This window comes from Cyanistes caeruleus, chromosome 7, assembly GCF_971803275.1.
Source record: "Cyanistes caeruleus chromosome 7, bCyaCae1.hap1.1, whole genome shotgun sequence".
NCBI classification, from domain to species: Eukaryota; Metazoa; Chordata; class Aves; order Passeriformes; family Paridae; genus Cyanistes; species Cyanistes caeruleus.
Window position 1 is genome coordinate 16,852,357 of NC_141707.1, and position 14,715 is coordinate 16,867,071.

The 14,715-nt window shown below is 39.5% G+C and overlaps 2 protein-coding genes across 4 annotated transcripts in view; one reads left to right on the forward strand and one right to left on the reverse strand.

Moving 5' to 3' along the window:
* LOC111932437 (uncharacterized) overlaps window positions 1-14,715 on the forward strand; it is a 111,479-nt gene that overhangs the window by 7,899 nt on the left and 88,865 nt on the right. For all 3 annotated transcript variants that reach the window (XR_015289197.1, XR_015289198.1, XM_086897566.1), the window contains 2 exons: window positions 1,527-1,619; window positions 13,497-13,637. Coding sequence is in view for 1 of the 3 variants with exons in the window: in XM_086897566.1 (XP_086753692.1) it covers window positions 1,527-1,619; window positions 13,497-13,637 (234 nt within the window). In the remaining 2 variants the exon portion in view is untranslated. The remainder of the gene's footprint in view (window positions 1-1,526; window positions 1,620-13,496; window positions 13,638-14,715) is intronic.
* Window positions 4,644-8,305, reverse strand: CTLA4 (cytotoxic T-lymphocyte associated protein 4). Its single transcript, XM_023931533.2, has 4 exons — window positions 8,039-8,305; window positions 6,507-6,857; window positions 5,813-5,922; window positions 4,644-4,883 (listed from the first exon to the last, which is right to left on the reverse strand). Exons 1-4 carry the CDS (start codon window positions 8,094-8,096, stop codon window positions 4,713-4,715), a joined length of 690 nt encoding a protein of 229 aa, XP_023787301.1. The 5' UTR covers window positions 8,097-8,305; the 3' UTR covers window positions 4,644-4,712.

Here is a 14,715-nt window from a genome sequence, read left to right on the forward strand (position 1 = left end):
AGTACCACCTATTGGAATCATATAATTATGTGAGAAATTCTATTTTCCCTGAAAGCAAGGTCTTGCTTTTTGCTGAATGAAGCAGACCAGACACAACATTTTCAAATACTACTCTTTGAAAACAGCAGTCAGAAAAGAATGAAGAGGAAAAGCCATCAAAGAAGAAACTGAGAACGTTTTGTTCAACTGGAACTTCATAATCACTAAAAAATGTTCAGTAAAATAGAAAAATGTGACTGTGATTAAGACAGCTTGCTATAGAAATAGAAATAGAATTACATTTGAAAAGTCGAAAAAGGAAAGAATAGTGAAATTTTGAGTAGATAACAATCTCTTAGTTCATGGAAATATCTGCCATGTTACCTTGGCTGCAATTACTAATGACTGCCAGTGAAGTTTTGTCCCTAACCTGAACTCTTCCTTGCTTCATCCCTTTAGTAAACAACAGCAATTTTTATACTGACTTCAGGCACAATTTTTACACATCCCCCTTCCCACAATTTTTAAGATCTTTTATGAATAATTGTTATGTGCAAGGGCCCCACTACTTAGCTGTTATAGAAGCTACCTCAAAATAACTTTTACATGTTCAGGCAAGAATGCAGTTTGCAAATGTTAACAATAAATTTGTTTCAGTAATGCATAAATCCATGCTCTACACCAGCCTTCTTTGGTTTGGATTTCATGTTACAGCTCTTAGATATGTCATCTGATTCCTGTTTATGCCTCTCCTAGATGTAGAGCTCTTTAGTCATGGTTCAGATCGTTCCTATCACAGACAAAACTGTTCATTCTCTGGTTGATTTTTCAGAACTCGCCCCCCAGCAATAGCTTTGTTCCAGTGAAAGGAAGAAGCCTGATGTATATTACCTTCCAAGGTACTTTGCCTCCAAGCCTCAGCTCAGCTCCTCACACACATACTCACACTCTTTGGACCTGCAGAGCTCAAAGTCAGTAGTGAAGCCAGGAATTATCAGATCCATTAGGAGGTACCTGGCCAATGCCAGCACTGGTTATTGGAAAACAAGAAATTAGACCCAAGGGAGTCTTGAGCAAAAGTCAGATGTTTAGGAAGGATAGCAGTAGGTCAAAAATGTCTACTCTTGCATAGCCTATAAGTGATTGATAATTTTTTTTTTTTTCATTTATTAAGTATCTGTGGAAAACTGAATTAATGAACTTTCTCTGCAGACTCAAGGCCTGGCAGAGTAGTGAGTCCAGATTCACGTATTCCTTCAAAGAGTGAGAAATCTCTAATCCTAAAACGATAGAATACTCATCACCTACTCACAGAGCAGCTGTGTGGGAAACCTTTGTCGTATGCTTTTCTGTATCAGATATGACTCGGATAATTGAAAATGACAAGGGAAAAAAATGGTTCAGATAAAGAAGTGGATGAAAATGAAAGTAGAATACTGGGGGCTGGGAGTAGTGTATGCATATGCCATTGTCTTTGATGCAGACAAGTATACCTCTGAATTTCCACCCATCCAGCCAGAAACTCACGCTCTCTGTTTCACAAACAGGCTAACAGGTCTCCTAAAGGGGTGGAGAACACATCAAAAGAAGCTCTTCCTGAACCTCACCAAGCAGTATGGTCTCATAATCTGGCTGTCCAGGTAAGATACTCAGTTGTGTTTTAAAACTCCCCATTCTAATGAGCAGAGTTCTGAGACCAAATCCTTTCATCTTTGTTTTGCACATGCTTCCCAGAAAGAGTCATGATTTCCTCTTTATTGCATTTTCTGGGATGTACACTGATATAGCACCTGCACCTTTCATTTCGGTACTGCTGCGATCTTGCAGAACACTATATTTGACTTTTATATGTTAAATTTTTTGATACTGATAGTGAAAGATGCTTCTCCCTGCTATCAGGGAAAAGCACAGACCTTGAGGTTCTGGAGGGCATCACAGGACCATGGAAATTCCCTGAGGTCTGGGCTCTGCCCTCATCAGAGCTAGCTGTTATATGGACCATAGGGAGGTAGGTATAAATATCATCTCTGCAGGTACATATGCTCCACTCATCTCTGTAGTGCCAGATATGAATGATGAGAATACCATTGTCAATAAAATCTGAACTGAAATCTCACTTTGGTCTTCACTGCTACATCTGCTGATTTGAGTGCACCTACTACCCTGCCTGGCTTAGAACAAAAGTAATAAAGCATTATGTAACATTTAGCTCAGAAAAAGCTGCCACAGTGGTAAAGAAAGCCAAAGAAAATTAAGCACTGTGGAAACAAGAGAAGATTGGAAGAAGGATCCACTAAGGATGAAGAGAATATCAGAACAGACAGAGAATTTGGGCAAAGTAATTTCTAATAAGATAATTAATAAATATCATACTGATAATAATTTAAGTGCAGGAGGCAAACACAAAATATTGCTACTATTGTATATGAGATTACTGTTTCTGTTATGCTCTTCCATAACCTTCACTATTCAGCTATTTTAGTAACCTGTTGCTTACTTATGGCAGAATTCTTCCTTGGTTGTTACAGACTAAATGTCTCAAGGAAATGCAGGTGTACTGAGAGGAAATTGCCCAGGTGGATGCAGAAGGCCTAGGTCAGCTCAGAAATGGAGGTGAATTGGAATATACACAGATTCTGTGCTGACACAGATTCACAGCCAGCTGTGGCCAGATGTCATAAGGTTATGGATACAGATCCAAAGCATCTCTTCACCCAGGAGGGATAGAAATGTACTGTCAGCTTAGAAAATAATGTACTTGAACTGTTTTTAGATTGCTTAAGAAAAGTAAGTTCTTGGTCCCAGTATAGAGGAATTGCCAAGGAAAGGGAAAGAAACCCCAGTCGATCCCTGATTAGGAGCCAGACACATGATTCACTACTTGCTGTGGTGGAAAAAATTTCCCTGGATAATTATTCATGCTTGTTACAGCTTCTACAAGCTGTATGTGTGGGTCAAACCTATTTTTCATTATGGGTCATGGAACATATTTGCCTGATCAGGCTACACTTAAAAGGGCAGAAGTTTGATCATTTTGCAGTGACAATAGATATGTGATCTTTTACCATTTTTTATCCTCAAAACGCCAGGGAGCAAAAAATTAGGAAAAAATACCACACTAATGTCAGAATACTTAAACACCTTCAAAAAAAGGATATGTCATCAGACACTACTTTTATTTAATGCAGCACACTTGTATATCAACACTGAGAGAGCAGTTAGCACCTGCAAACACTGGCAAATTGAGAATGTGAATGTGTCTTTGCGCAGTTGGAGGTGGTGACAGATCAATGGACAAGAGAGGAAAAGCAGACTAAAAGAACTATGAGATTTGGTGTTCTGACACCTGCTGCCACTGCAAGAACATGGAATAAAGGGTTTGGCTGCACACCTGTGCAGACAAGAAGATGGATTCATAGCTGTGAAGCAGAGGCACACACTGCCAGTGTTTTGGGTTGCAAGGTGAAATTTTGATAGCAAAGAGTCAAATTAATAGATAGTAGCTGAGAATTCTGAAATTGTTTTAAGCTCCAGCAGCTTTGTGTGTTGACTGGCATTTAGTCAGTGAGAGTGTCAGAGTGGTGCAAAGGAAACAGGATTTGAAACTAGGACAAGTTTTTTGTTTAAACATGTACAGGAGGTGCTGTCAAAGGCATCACAGCTACCTTCTGCAAGTGAGTAACTGCTGGAAGTGCAAACTTGATTGGTGGTGTCTCTGAAGCACATCACAGCAGCTGTAACTAGGCAAATAGAAGAACTGACAGACTGTAATGGTGGCTGGCTGAGGAAGAGAGCTGAGAACAGAAGTGTTGGCGTGAGCACACACTCTGTCTCTGAAGGGCAAAACACAGGGTCAGGGAGGAAAGGTTCATGTTGTCTTCACTGCTTTCTAACATGTAGCCACTTCCTGTTTCTTCTGAGAATGATGAACAAGAAATGAACTTGAATTTGGGCAAAGCTTCAAGGTTTTTATTGAATGGTACATAACTAATAAACAAGATTATACACTGTCAGTATTTTCATGGAAAATAGACTTCATTAAACACAGCAACATACTTCTGCCTTTTGGATAGATGCTAATTTAGCATTTGTAAATCATAAGGCCCCAGTAGAGCTGGAGCATTTTCCCAGCACAGCCTAAGAGGGCTCCTGCTGGAGCGTTTTCTCTAACCAAACTGTCAGTACAGGCTCAGAGATCATCAGTCAGCTCATCACAGCACTTCTGGGACACAAAGCCACTTAGGGGAGCTAAGATCAGGCCTCTTGAGCAGCAGTGTCACCAATGCCAGCCTATGGGGAGGCGTCTGTGGAAGTGCAGTGCACTAATGCCAGAAATGGAACCAATAAATATCAATGCAGAGAAAATGTCAACATTCCTTTGTACATTAGTGTGCTCTCCTACCTCTGCCCCCCAGGCTTGTAGATTAGCCTTGCAATGACACACAAGCCTCTGTCATAATAGTGTTTGGATTTCAGTTGATCAGTAGGCATGATGAAATTTGACAGTAAGATGCTCAATTGCAACAGCAATAGCTCTTAATGCTATGCACATATATATATTACATATTGGTATAATACACCTCAAAAAAGTCAATGGCTTAATGTAGCCATTTTTGTGACAGGGTTAATCTTCAAATATGAATACATATACTATTTTTTCTCCTCCAAACCATAGAAATTACGAAGAATATTCTTTCACCTTCCTGTATACCTTTTGTAAAAAGACAGTTAATTTATTTCTTTAACGGAAATGAATTAGCAGACCCTCCATTCCAGCTAGGAAATGGTTTCTCTCTTTCCTTGTTACAGTCAACACTGATGTGGAATGGAATCACTTTTTTCTCTAGCTTTTCAGAAGGCATTTTCACATAGACTCCAGTAGTGAGACATCGTCTTCTCTTTATCTGTAACATATGGAAAGAAAGTAAAATAAACAAGCAATCACAGCATAATAATTAACCAGCACATTTTAGAGAAACTGATGGACATTCTTCCTTTACTGAGTAGAATGTATTCTAGACACATTCTATTTTTCAGCCTCTTTATAGAAGATCTGTTAAGAGCATTTGAGGGAGGATCAGGATGTATAGGGCTATTTAGGCAAAAAAGAAAAAAGTCCTGACATTTATTTAGCCCTTTGAAGATGCTCCTGATTCAGAGTTCAGTGTTGGTTCAAAGCTAGGAGTGTTCATACCTGACACATACCCTAATTTCTAGGGACAAGGAATGATTGAAAAATATGGGACGGACATTGGTTTCAAGCTCATGTTCATTTCTAGCAGACTATGAGTGCTGCAGACCCCCGTGGAAAAAGGCAACCCAGGCTTACATTTGGCATGCTTTTGCACAGATATTTCTAGCCCTGAAATTAAAAATGCTTAAAGTTACACTTCCCCATCCAAGGAGAAGGCTGTTTAAATTTGCTTTGCAGAGGTGAATGATGAGAAAAAAAACCAAACAAATTCTGGGACTTTGTGTGAATCATTTGTGAAATGAGAGTACACATGAAGACTGTTGTCTTCAATCCCAGAAACATCAGGACTTTGCCTTGTTTTAAGCATCCAGCCATAAGCCAAGGCTCAGTCCAGCTGATGGAACAGCTGACTGCTTTCTAGTATGCTGACAACACAAATGATCCGTAAATAAATATAAGTGGCAGCTCCAGCAAGTTCTCTTATTTTGCATTATTGTAATAACATTGCACTAGTAACATGGAGCATCCCATTGGGATCCATTGTTCCCAGTGTTCTTCCCTGTTCTCATTTCATTTTCCTTGTCCTCATCGCACAAAGGGGTATTATTAGCAGAAGGGGGCTGAGTTGATGGGACTTACCGCTTTGCCCACAAGAATGGCTGAGATGATGATACTGTAAAGAAAAAATCCTGAGGCAGTAGCTCCTAATACCCAGAGATATATGGCAGTGTCTGGACAAGGTTCTGGATCTAAAACATATGATATCACACAAGTCATGTCACACATGAGCCTCATAAGGAAGGCCCTAGAGTCAATAAGTCAGCCTCTACACTGCTTTTCTCTAGCATGTGCATGTCCAAGATACCACCAGGACTGAGCCCTGAATCACTGCCTACTCAGCCTCCAAGGAAAACAGTCTTTATCTGTAGAAGAGTTCACATCTTACCCTGTTACTTTTGCCCTTCTATATCTAACTGCCGATAGATAGGTAGGTAGGTAGGTAGGTAGGTAGGTAGGTAGGTAGGTAGATAGGTAGATAGGTAGGTAGATAGATAGATAGATAGATAGATAGATAGATAGATAGATAGATGATAAACACTGCATGGTGTTGCTTATGCTATCATTCCATGGCTATGACTGTGCTTGCTTTGGGTGTGTGCAGAGAGACCTGTAAAAATAAGAGCTAATCAGATTTAAGAGCTAATAAGATTTTAAGAGCTGAAACCAGTATTCACCCTCACTTCTTACAAACAGAACTCTGAAGACCTTTGAGACGTAATAGCAACTCCCTTAACTTGGAAATACCACAGTACTGTAAACCTGCTTGCCTTACCGATGACATAGAGATGTGTCCCATTGCCCTTGTTCATAAAATAGGGTGGGGGGTACATGCGCTCCATCTTGCAAATGTAAAGCCCGGTGTCATTTGCTTGCAGGCCAGCCAGGGTGAGGGTCACATTGTTTTGGCCGGGAGTAACATGGCACTGAATGACCTCTTCCACAAAGAATGTTTTAAACTCCATGGTGTATGATGAAGCACAGATTTCTGTGAACCGGTCACCAGTCTGTTTAAGCAAAGTCACTCGAATTTCCTTTGCATTCCCAATGTTCTTGTATTTACACACCAAGCTGGCAACTCCTTGCCTGTTGGCCAGCACCATTGCTGGCTGAGTCACTTCCATTACTGTAAGGAAGTAAAGAGTGTGATGGTAAGTGAACTGTCAAGAAAGGATCTAGAGCAATTTACTTCAAACCTACACAGTAGGAAGGGAGTCCTGCCACTTCCTATTATCCATGGGTGATTCCTGGAAATGCTGCTTTCAAAGAAAAGACTCCAAGACCACAATTCATGTTAGCAGTGCATTAATGTTCTTCAAAAAGCTCAGTAAATGCTTTGATTACTAAAAATGATATTATAAATCTCAGAAATTACTTGTTGCTTAAATAGTAGGTTATTTGGCCCACTTATTTGAGCAATGAATGACCTGCATGCTTCAGTTTCCCTCAACACACACTTTTTAGTATACATAAGAAACCAAAAAATAGACAATAGATGGTAAGGTTGAAATTTGAAACTTAAAATCAGGCTTTTAAACCACAATTTCTGCCTAGCAGAAATAAACACATTTACATTTAGGAACAAAAATGTTGACTTCTGTATGGAACATGGAAGAGAACTCTTTAGGTAACAGTAAAACTGAATAGAAAATCTGTTTGCATACTTTTGTTTCTGATCTTTTTTCTCCTTATTTTTAACTAGCTACTCCCAAGCCACAGTATAGCAACAATATATACCCCAAGCCAACATAGCAGCAAAGCCTGATAAACAGATTGCAAAAAAAATCTTAAGGGGAGATTAGTGTACCATGTACAATCTCACTGACAGTTTTTAGCAACTTCTATATTCTATCCTGACACATGATGGGATGGCACTGTCTTTTGATTTAGTAAGCTGTGAAGACTCAGCATTATTTTTTCAATCTCATTTTATATCAGTCCATTTTGAAGTAGGGTTTATCTTCTCAGATCTGCAATGCAAGAATTGCAGGTGAAGAGTAGAATTTCTCCATACATTCAAACCACTATACCCATGTTATCAGCTGTCACAACTTCACTGGCAGGGCCTGGTTTTTCAAGATCTTTTCTTCCTTCTTGAGCTACTCTGAATGTTGCCCAGTGTCCCTGCAGACAGTACTTCTCTAAAGCCTATGTCAGGTTTTCCAGACACCTTGCGGTGCCCCAAGACCTTGCTCCCATTAGTCTTATGTCACCTTCTTCTCCTTGTACCAAGTCCATCTCCTGCAAGGACATGAAACTGAAAAGAAGTCAACACCCCCAGATACTTTGCCTCCTTCATCTACCCACCTTCAGCAACGGCAGTGGCTGTGCAGAGAAAGCCCACGGTGACCAATATTGAGAGCATTCCTGTGCTGGGACAGATGCTGAAGGGGCTGACGGCGTCTGATGACTTCAGACTTTAAGACAAACTGGAACTCTCAGGACTGGAAAAGAGGTGGCACCTTTCAGGATAGTGAATTTTCAAAATGTTTGAACCCACACAGAGCCAGTGTGTATATATAGCTTTGATCCCAGATGCTGTACCTGAAAGTAGTATGAAGCTTTGTTTTGGTTTTACGAGAAAGGAAGTAGTGGGTTTGATTAGTACGTGAACAGTTAACCTCAAACAGCATGAACAAAAACAACTATTCAGCAGATGGAAAATATATATTCAATCTGAAACTGCCGTCCATTCTGCTTTGAGAATTGTGGGAGGAAAGGTAATCATCATTAGAGCAATTCAGACCCTTTGGTGGTGCCAGCTTGCAGAATCATAGTGCTTAATATTTTAGCAATCATCAGGTATTTCCTACCAGGGCAGCGTGCAGAGAACTGTATTTCTGCCTAATGTGACACAGTGAATCACTGCAAGCTAGTTTTTTTATGGAGGACTTGCCTCCACCCCCAATTTCTTTGCTTGCTTTAATGTTAGTGCTTTTGATGTTTAAAAATTGCTACCCCCTTCAAAATACCGATTACACTTGCAATTACTTCATCTTTTTGTATCAACAATGTGACTTGAATCCTAATCCAGCCTCTTTAAGCTTTCCTGTTTCCAAGAAAAAATTATCTAGGTTTCTAGCTAATGACTTTCACATCTGTACAGAACTTTGCTACCTACAGACTTTACTGCCTAACTACCTTGACATCAGCAGATGAAAAGCACTGCAGGAGCTTTGATTACTGCTATCTCTGCTTAGAGCACCTGCGTCATTTCAAATCTCAGTGAAACAGTTTTTGCTCATGGACCTTTCAAAAGCCATATAAGCTTTGGAAATTGTTTTGCTTTTTTATATGATAAGCTGTCATATCCATGAATCATTGCCTAAAGAATCCCATAAAAATGAAGGTTCACTTCAGTTATCCTGAAGGTCGGCATTTTTTACCCACACTTTGAGAAGTTCTTTTAGAAGGTGCTTCATCATTTATATATGTAGATCTAGTAGATTGCAAAGAGCTGCTTTTGCTCTGTGACCTAGAAAAAACTAACAGTGTTAGTTCTTGAATGCTAGCCCACCCAATCGAAAGATCCAGGATAAACCCTTAGCCTTGAAATCACATAAATACCTAATGATATAAATAAGCTTACTCCTTCCATACCTAGGTTATGCAATATTTGTTTGTAATGACAGATTCACAATTATTTTAATCTTAACCAACATTCAAAACAGAACTGATGATAAATAAAAATACTGCTATGGGAAAATGAAAAACTGCACCCTAATAATGAGACAGGCACATACTGTATTACTGGTTAGACAAGCTCAAATAAATTTTAATATTAAATGTAAAATAAATGCTATTGCAACATCATGTACCAGAATATCAGTGAGATTTATGACATGAAATTACCAGGTTGCGCCTGACATTTTCATATCCAGAGTAGTAATTAAATTATCTGCCTTTTGTATCTTTTGGGCTTGGGTTTTGCATGCAGTTAAACAAATGATGCATTTGAGCTTCATCAGCTACAGTGTCATCTCCTGATAATTGATTGAGACTGCAAATTGATGGTGCAATTAGCTACTAAACACTGGCAAAGGATTGCCATATAAAACTCAGTGTTCATGTCACACATACCCACAGGATCTTGCACTGCTACAGCGACAGGCAGTGCTCTGGCACTTCTCTCTCTCCTGTTTGAGACTGCTGTAGCAAGCTTTGTTTCTAGTGGTACTCATTTTGTTTCCTGGCTGTTTTGTTCTCAGGGTACATTTTCAGATCCATAACATTTTCCTTTCTACCCTTGTTCCTCCTTAAAAGCCTTGTGTTATGATAATTACTCTTCTAAGTAAAGCACAACATGTCTCCCTGTGGAGTCTCCTGAAGTCATCTCTGTCTTTGCAGATAAGGCAGCCTGAAGTGAGCCCAGGCTGCCTTCAGTTATCCCTTCCAATGGATAGAGATTATTTTTCCATGGTGCCTTCTACCCTTCTTAATCAGACTTTGGCTCTGGAGAAAGCAAGTAGATTATGCAGTAGAAGAGATCTTGTTCCAAATAAGATCTCACTTGCACTGCTCCCATCCTTCCCAGCTCAGTTATAGCATGGAACAAGGTATCTATAACAGAATTAGTTCCCCACTAAAATAATATCCACAAGAATCACTGGGGACCCCTTTTCTCTCCTCTGTGTCCCTTATCTAGCTATTCTTCAGCTGGTCAAGAGTCTCTGAACTTCTGCTTTCCCCACCTTCCCTGAAAATACCATATGAAAAATACAGACCATGCTTTGTGGGCTACAGCCACAGGACCTATCTTACCTAGGTACTGCACCTTCTTGTCTGTGTAGTCTGCTTTCACCCTTTCCCATAAATGGAACCTGACACTAGGTCTAGTGGCCAGGCAAGGGAATGGCTGAAAGAAGAGCCCTAATTTTGACTTTGAGATTCAGGTCTTTAATTGAGGTTATTCCTCAGGCTGTTCCTAAAAGCTTGCGCTTTGTGCTCCAAAAGATCAATATGATATTCTTCTTTCATTTAATGCATGTACTTATACTGCAGTGCTCTTTGTTCTTAGGGATGATATTAATTCCTGTGTCACAGGAAACCTTTATACTTTACATATGCTACCACAGCAAAGTGTCAGAACATGGGAGAGGACTCAGGGCCTTGCAGTGCAAAGCTGCAGGGCCTTAAACAAAGGGTTCATCTTAGGAGTGGTTTGGGCTTCACAACCTCTTTGAACTTAGCTGATGGAGGGACATGCAGTTTTACACTGGCCTACACTACTGTGATTGCTCAGATTGCTAGGAAGTCAAATAACCAGGTTTCTCATGTAAGTTTCTTTCTCATTTTGGGGTAGTCACTTGCATTTTAGTGATTTGCTTTTCTTCATTGAACACTTGTTAGGAAAAACCTTCCTGCTGATACCTTGTCAGAATTCCCATTGCAAAATGTTTTTATTCACAAAATTATTTTCACACTTGTAAGTCTATCTCATGATGCCCATGTTTTTCTTCTGTGACAGGAACTTACTTGGTAAATTTCTTGAGATGTAATGGGGAGAAGAAATTCTTATAATTTGCATAAGTATCTGGTTTCAGGATTTTTTGCTAAACTCAAAATGTGAGATCATGTCTTATTATGTTAAACAGCTCACGTTTTTACCATGTTAGTTTGCCACAAACCTATTGGGGTTTTAAGATGCACTGTCATTTGAAAACAATCCAGATCTCTAAGGGGTATGGCTGAAGAAAAAATCTTTTGTACAAAACATGAGGTAAAGAGAAAAGGAAATAACAGAGTGACTGAGAAAATACCATTTCGTTACCATTAAAGGGCTAAAACCTGATTAGTTTAAGTAAAGTCTAGATGTAACCAAGTTTTGTGGATCACACTTAGCTACTGAAGGAACCACAATTCATATCACAAAACTGCTGATTTTTAAGTCTCTCAGAATTGTTGCCTTTTTCTCAGCTTCTAACCTGGTTTTGTAAATGCTGCTCTCCAATCCTAAGCCTCTGCCCTCAATCCAGACTCAGAAGACATGACAACAGCACTAGCTGAGGAATTCTTTCCACTGCTTCTTAGGGCACATGGGGTTGGCCTGTTGAGCTTGTGCTGATCAACAGATTGTCCAAAAATATTTGAGAAGGGGGTGGATGTGTGAGTGTCCATTTTCTTTGTGATACTGTCATTGGTATTTCTTTTCTGGAAGCTAGGTTTCTTTTCCCCTACTGTAAAGTTAATTCTATCAAGTTTTCCTGATATGTACTTCATCTATAATTATCTGACAGAGAGGGCAAATTTCTTCCCAACTTTTCATTCTACCACTTCTCAGTTAGCCTTGAGTGTTTGCATTCTAGCCTTTACCTGGCTGGGTTTGCTACATGTTATTTGTCATAAGCCATCTATGTCCCAGTAGTAACCAGGCCTGTGTGAATGTATTGCCCCAACCCATCCCCATGCAGCTTATGGTCAAAATGTAAGATCTGAGATGTATGGAAAGAGATACAGACAGAAGTACGAGGAAAGAGAGATACAGGGCTGAGAAACAACACAGGCAAAAGGTCTTCACACACCAACTTCCTTAATCTTCTCCAGTTTTCTGCAGGAGGCTGTGGCAAGGGAAAGATTTTAGGACAACATTTAACAGACCTTAAGTGCCTTGGCAGATGTTTAACGACTTTCCTTTACTGGAAGGAGTTTTCCAAAGCAGAGCTCCAATTATTTGTGGTTTCTAGACCAATCACTTGGGATTGAGCACAGAATAAAGCAGGTATCTTCACCTCAAAGCAAACACTGAAAGCTAGTCTGTTTTTGTGAATAAGCTGAGAAGATTCAAATGAACCCCTCAAATCTAAAATTCAGTTGTGTACCCCATGACTGGAGAAATACTGGGGAAATGTTTTACTTCCACTTTCCTTTATTTCTTAAAGCATTGCAAAAAGGAAAACCAGAAAGAGGTAGGCATACTTCTGAGTCTCTGGCTCTGACACACATGCAGCAGTTTGCATTATTGAGGGACACAAGAATAAATCAGTGCTGAAAATGTGAGAAATTATGTTCTGATAAGAAATTAGATGGGTAAGAAATATTTTAAAGGGTACAGATGAGGGGCATAATTAAGGGCCTGCTTCCAGTTTACACAGGGCTAATGAAGTCCCTGATGTAATAAAAATAAAAATTATGGTATTTCAAACTATTAAGATCAAAGCAGGACTCCTGAAAAACCTAGAATTAAACCTTTATAAAGCAAAGGACTCAATGAAGTTTACATAAAGGAGATAGTGCTCCAGTGCAGTAGACTTATGTAGAATCCAAATGTTTGAAAGACAGGAGCCCTGACAAAGAAAGGCATTTTCATAAGCTCACAGTGTGAGGTTCGTCCAAGGAAGGGCACGGAGAAGATTCTAAAGTACTTCTTTGAATTAATGACAAGTGAGTAATGAAGGTCAGCTTTGTTTGCCCAAGTCTGGAGGCCATTTCTGAAGAGTGGATGTGAGCTGATAGTTAGAATGGGATGGGCTAGAAAATGAAAGAAAATTAAATTAAATTAAATTAGATTAAATTAAATTAAATTAAGGGAGAAATCTGTATTGTAACAGAAGGCAGAAGTCACTGGACAAGCACAAAGAAAGTAACAAGGTGTTCAAACTGACAGATATTTACTAACCTTTGAAATACACAGCAGTGAGCCAATGTTTGTCAAGGCCAGCAGAGATTGTTCCAGCAGTTGAGGTGAATGAGAATCATGAGCTAAGGCTTCTAAAGGTATTTGGTCACATTCAACCATGTCCACATTTTTTCTGATTTGCATTTGCAGGGACTAGATCTCAGAAGTACAGCACAGTATGCATATCTTCCCAGGGGCACACTGAGTTTGGAAATACAAGCCACAAGCCTTGGACATTTTAGGGGACCAGCTTCAACGAGGAAATCTCAGAGGACTTGTGATGAGAAGGAGGTAGGGAAATGAGAATACCAAGGGGGAAAAGGATGTTTTGGCTGAAATATGAGTGGCTGGGTCAGTGAAGGGTACATGCAGCTTTTTTGTGCTTTCAGTTGTCACTTTTGGGCTGAGTGAAGTAGATTCTGAGACAAAACCTGCCCAGAAGTCTCTTATGAGTGAAAAAAACATTTTAGTGAAGACCAGATAATGCACCACCTGCATCTCTATCAATAATGCTCTTAAAATTTTGCATGACAAAGCTAGGCAATACAGAAACACAGCACCGAGGGGTGGGGACCATTTCAGAATCCCCCCTTGCTATAAACCTTGCCTTGCTTTTCTGTTTCAAACACCTTCTCCTTGCCTCTTTCCTTACAGATTTATTTACAAAAAGCATAGAATGAATAGTGGCTTTATCACTGATTGTTTATTCAGGGCTTGTATGAAAATGTAATTCTGGGAATTATGTCTACGATCTGTAGGGTTGATGCCCTGATTTAACGATCTTTAATGTTCAATCTGTTTGCCTTTTGGTTCATGCCACCACATGTTACTGAAAGTTTACACAATTTACTTGATGTATGCAAGGATTGTGAGTTGCCATTAGAATGGTTATTAAATCATAGACTGGGCTCTGGAAAACAAAGATACAGATTTTCCAGCAGAGGATTGTAGAATAAATCCCAGACTTTGCAAGAACCTTTCTAATTTTCAAGTGTAGTAGTTGCAAAAAAAATTGTCATTCCATAAGGCAGACGTCTCTGCGAATGGGATACTATAGCCAAGCAGTGGCTTTATGGCTGGCATCAACAAATTAATTGAATTAATTAATTAGTGATAACTCAAACTCCCTTTGTCTTCCTTCATTTATGAAGTATTTGAAACCATATTTCTTGGACTTAGCAATTGCCCTTTCCCAAAGTGCCTACCAAGGCTAAATACAAAAACAAACCCCTGAAGTATATAAAAGGCCAGATGGGCAAGGGGAGGCTGAAGTTTTTCATTAGCAAAGTGAAGTTTGAAATAGCTGAGAAGCCTCTAACTCTCTGCTCAGAAGCTCCTTCATATTCTCCCTCTTTGCTGACAGCTATTA